This window comes from Galeopterus variegatus, unplaced genomic scaffold, assembly GCF_000696425.1.
Source record: "Galeopterus variegatus unplaced genomic scaffold, G_variegatus-3.0.2 Scaffold176, whole genome shotgun sequence".
Classification (NCBI taxonomy): domain Eukaryota; kingdom Metazoa; phylum Chordata; class Mammalia; order Dermoptera; family Cynocephalidae; genus Galeopterus; species Galeopterus variegatus.
In genome coordinates this window covers 625,039-628,509 of record NW_007726287.1, presented here as the reverse complement: position 1 = coordinate 628,509, position 3,471 = coordinate 625,039, and the positions used below count along the sequence as shown (strand labels likewise).

At 52.9% G+C, this 3,471-nt stretch overlaps 1 protein-coding gene across 1 annotated transcript in view; it reads left to right on the top strand.

Annotated features, from left to right (window-relative positions):
- AK8 (adenylate kinase 8) overlaps positions 1-3,471 on the top strand; it is a 136,434-nt gene that overhangs the window by 18,698 nt on the left and 114,265 nt on the right. Inside the window, exon 4 of the mRNA XM_008563686.1 lies at positions 1,996-2,064. Coding sequence (XP_008561908.1) covers positions 1,996-2,064 — 69 coding nt within the window. The remainder of the gene's footprint in view (positions 1-1,995; positions 2,065-3,471) is intronic.

Here is a 3,471-nt window from a genome sequence, read left to right as displayed (position 1 = left end):
TGCTGCCCCGTTCCCTCTCTCCAGGGTCTTTCCTTTGAATTGTTCTGTATATGAGCTGGCCGAAGTCTGTTCACTGAGCACAGATGGATAAGTTATTTGGGGGTAGGAAAATGGCAAACTCAATCGTTAGAGGTGGTTGAGGTCTATCTAGTACCCCCACCCTCGCCACCAGGACCTAATGAAAGCACAGCGTGGACAATTTCTGCCACGTGCACACTTATTAAAGCACCATGTCTAAATGAACAGGCCCTGAAGGGCTCACCCAGCCTGCTCGAGAAGCTCTGTGTTGCCCCAGCTCTACGTCCCTTTAAGTTCTCCAGCAACACTCGAGTCAGACACAACAGCATTCCAGAGGCAAGTTCTGGTCACTCGGAGCCCTTGCAAATGTATATTCTAGAGTTAAATATTAAGGCTTTTCTTCAGCATCACTAGAATATTGCAGGGCCGCCACTAGCCGTAAGGACACTTTAGGAAATTGGGAAAAGGTGCTTGTCCCCCTGGGCCTGCAGGGCCCCACTCTAGCATCCCCATCTTGGTGAAAGGAGTGTGAGGTAGATCTCCCCTGCCCTTTGCCCCCTCAGCTGGGCACTTTCGTATGACACCCAGCAGCACACCTGTGCAGTCATGGCCAACCCCAGGCAGAAGCCCCTCCCTGCCATTCCTGGGAGGCTGATTTGGCCCTGATGTAGCTTGAGATGTGTGGCTTGGGGCTGGCCTGGGGGGTGTCTCCTGTGGCAGAATATTTGGGGAGGCTGGGAGTAGCACTAGTGCTTAGTGATCTCAGGTCAAGGGGACTTTTGGGAGTGGGTTTTCCAGGGGCATTGGTGGCTCTGGGGAGCTTGAGGCTTGGTTGGTAAGTTCAGATCAGACTTGGTTTTGAAAACGGGGGTATGGATTTTGGTCAGAGAAAGTTCAGGAGAGAGAAAGCAGAACAAAGGCTGTCTTCAGCCTCCTCCCACGTGCGTTCCCACCGGAATTTGTCATTCCCAAGCCTGGCAGGGCTCTGGCTAGACGGCTTGGGTCCAAGTCCTGCCTCTGCTCCTCCCTGGCTCTGTGACCTTGGGGAAATGGCTTGACCTCTGTGAGGCTCCGCTTCCTCATCTATAAGAAAGGGGTAAACGCAGTACAGATGGTACAGGCTGTCATAGAAATCGAATGACGTCATGCGTGACACCGTGCCTGGCACATAGTACAAACTCAACAAATGGTAGCCCTCGTTATTACTACTCATTGAGCAAATTAAGGAATTTGAGGTTTTATTAAATCACCAGTCAGCAGGGCTTCCTATGCCCTCGACACCATTTTGGTGCTGGGGCAGTGGTCTACAGGTCAGTATTTAATAATCAGCTCTCTGGGGAAGGAAGCCCTTATTTGTAGCATTTGTCCACTTCTGTTGTGTAAACACTCCTACCATGGCCAATTTCAGGTTACCGACGTGAGGTCACTGAACACGGAATTGGGAAGACGTGTCCACATTCAGCTCTCCCGTGCCTGTGCAAGACAGTCCCTCCCACACACTGCTGTCTGGGATACAATGACAGTAACACATGGTCCCTTTTCCTTAAGGAACTTCACAACCTACTGGGGACACGGACACGTGGGCAGGCCATTAGAATGCCGAGTGGTTAGTGCAGTAACAGAGTTGGCATCGAAGATTACAGAGCACAGGAAGCAGCCCCCACCCCGGCCTGGGAGGGTCAGGGAGGGCTTCCTGCAGGCAGCGGCGCACGCTTGGGGCTGAGCTCTGAGGGAAGCCTGCAGTTACTCAGGTGGAGCGGGGGAGGGAGTTCTGGGCACGGGCACAGGACAGCGGGAGAAGAAAACTCAGGGAAGGGAGTGGGACAGCAGAGGCTGGAGGAAGGGCAGGGGCCAGATGGTGGTCCTGGGCTTTATAGAGGCCACGGGGGTCTGTCAAGGGTGCTGCCAGGTGTGTGCCCTTTTGAGCTTCACGCTGCAGGTTCGGGCCTCATCCTGTGTGTGTTGTCTTTCCTTCAGACAGTCCCCAGCAGGCTGCTCATCAAACTGATCCAGGACCGGCTGGCTGAAGAGGACTGCGTCAAGCAGGTAAGATGCCTGCGTGGTGCCAGCTCGGGGCTCCTAGTGAAATGGGGGCTCCGGTACCAGGATGTGGGGTCTGGGGGGCGTCCGTTCATGTCCAGGTGCAGAGATGATCGGAGGCACACAGAGAAGGTGAAGCAGACAAAAAGGAGCTTGGCATAGGTCAGCCTGCAGATGTGGACTTCATCTTGGGAAAGAGCTGGCCCACTCACAGGACAGCGCTAAATGAAAGGCCAGCTGCAGAAGTGTGGGACAGTTAAGGCAGCCAGCAAGCGTAGGTCAGCCTGCAGATGTGGACTTCATCTTGGGAAAGAGCTGGCCCACTCATAGGACAGCGCTAAATGAAAGGCCAGCTGCAGAAGTGTGGGACAGTTAAGGCAGCCAGCAAGCTGTGCTGAAGTGCCTGGGGACTGGCAGTGACAGGAAGCCATTACACCCCTGGATCTGGAGGGGCAGGGAGGGGTGGCCTAGAGCCGTGGCTGCCATGGGGAGGTGGAGGACAAACCACAGTGCCAGGGCAGAGGGAGAACTGGGGGTACAGACTCTTGCCTCCTGTCCTTCAATCTCCTGCCAGTGCCTGCTCTGGCCTGGCCCAGCGAAGCCAGAGGCAGGAGTCCGAGTGAAGCAGTCCATCCTGGCCAGCCTCCTGGGGACCAAGGAGGGTGGGGAGGGCAGGGACGGCTCTGAAGGGGCACTGATGGCACTGCCATAGGGGGCCTTTACACACACGAACCCTGCTGGGTCGGCGCTGTTACCTCCGGCTGTTACAGATGAGGAAACCGAGGGTGGGCCACGTGCAATCTGCACGTTTTCTCGCAGTCTGCCACTGGTCTGATCATCCTCTTAGCAGTGTCTCTCACAGAGCAAAAGTTTTTAATTTTAATGGAGTTCAATTTATCACTTATTTGAATATTTATTCCATTTTAATCTATCTCTTGTGTTTTTTTACTCTCTCTCTCTTTGCGTAGTTTTTTTAGTGGATGCTCCAGTGATTACAATGTACACACCTTTTCACCATTTATTTGGAGTCAGTATTTCACAACTACAAGCAGAGTGTACAGTCGCGGCCCCTTTACTCTCCTTCATGTTGTGGTTTTCTCGTGTATTACACTACAGTCATGTGCCACTTAACGACGGGGACATGTTCTGAGAAACGCGTCATTAGGTGATGTAGTCCCTGTGCAAACATCACAGAGTGCACTTACACAGCCCCGGTGGTATAGCCTACCACACACTCAGGCTACGTGGTATAGCCGCCGTAGTGTACATACACAATACATAAATGAAGACCATGGTTGTGTTCTAATAAAACTGTATTTACAAAAACAGGTGGCAAGCCAGATTTGGCCTGTGGGCGCTGTAGTTTGCCAATCCCTATTCTAAATAGTCCTTTGACATGATCGTTAAAACATT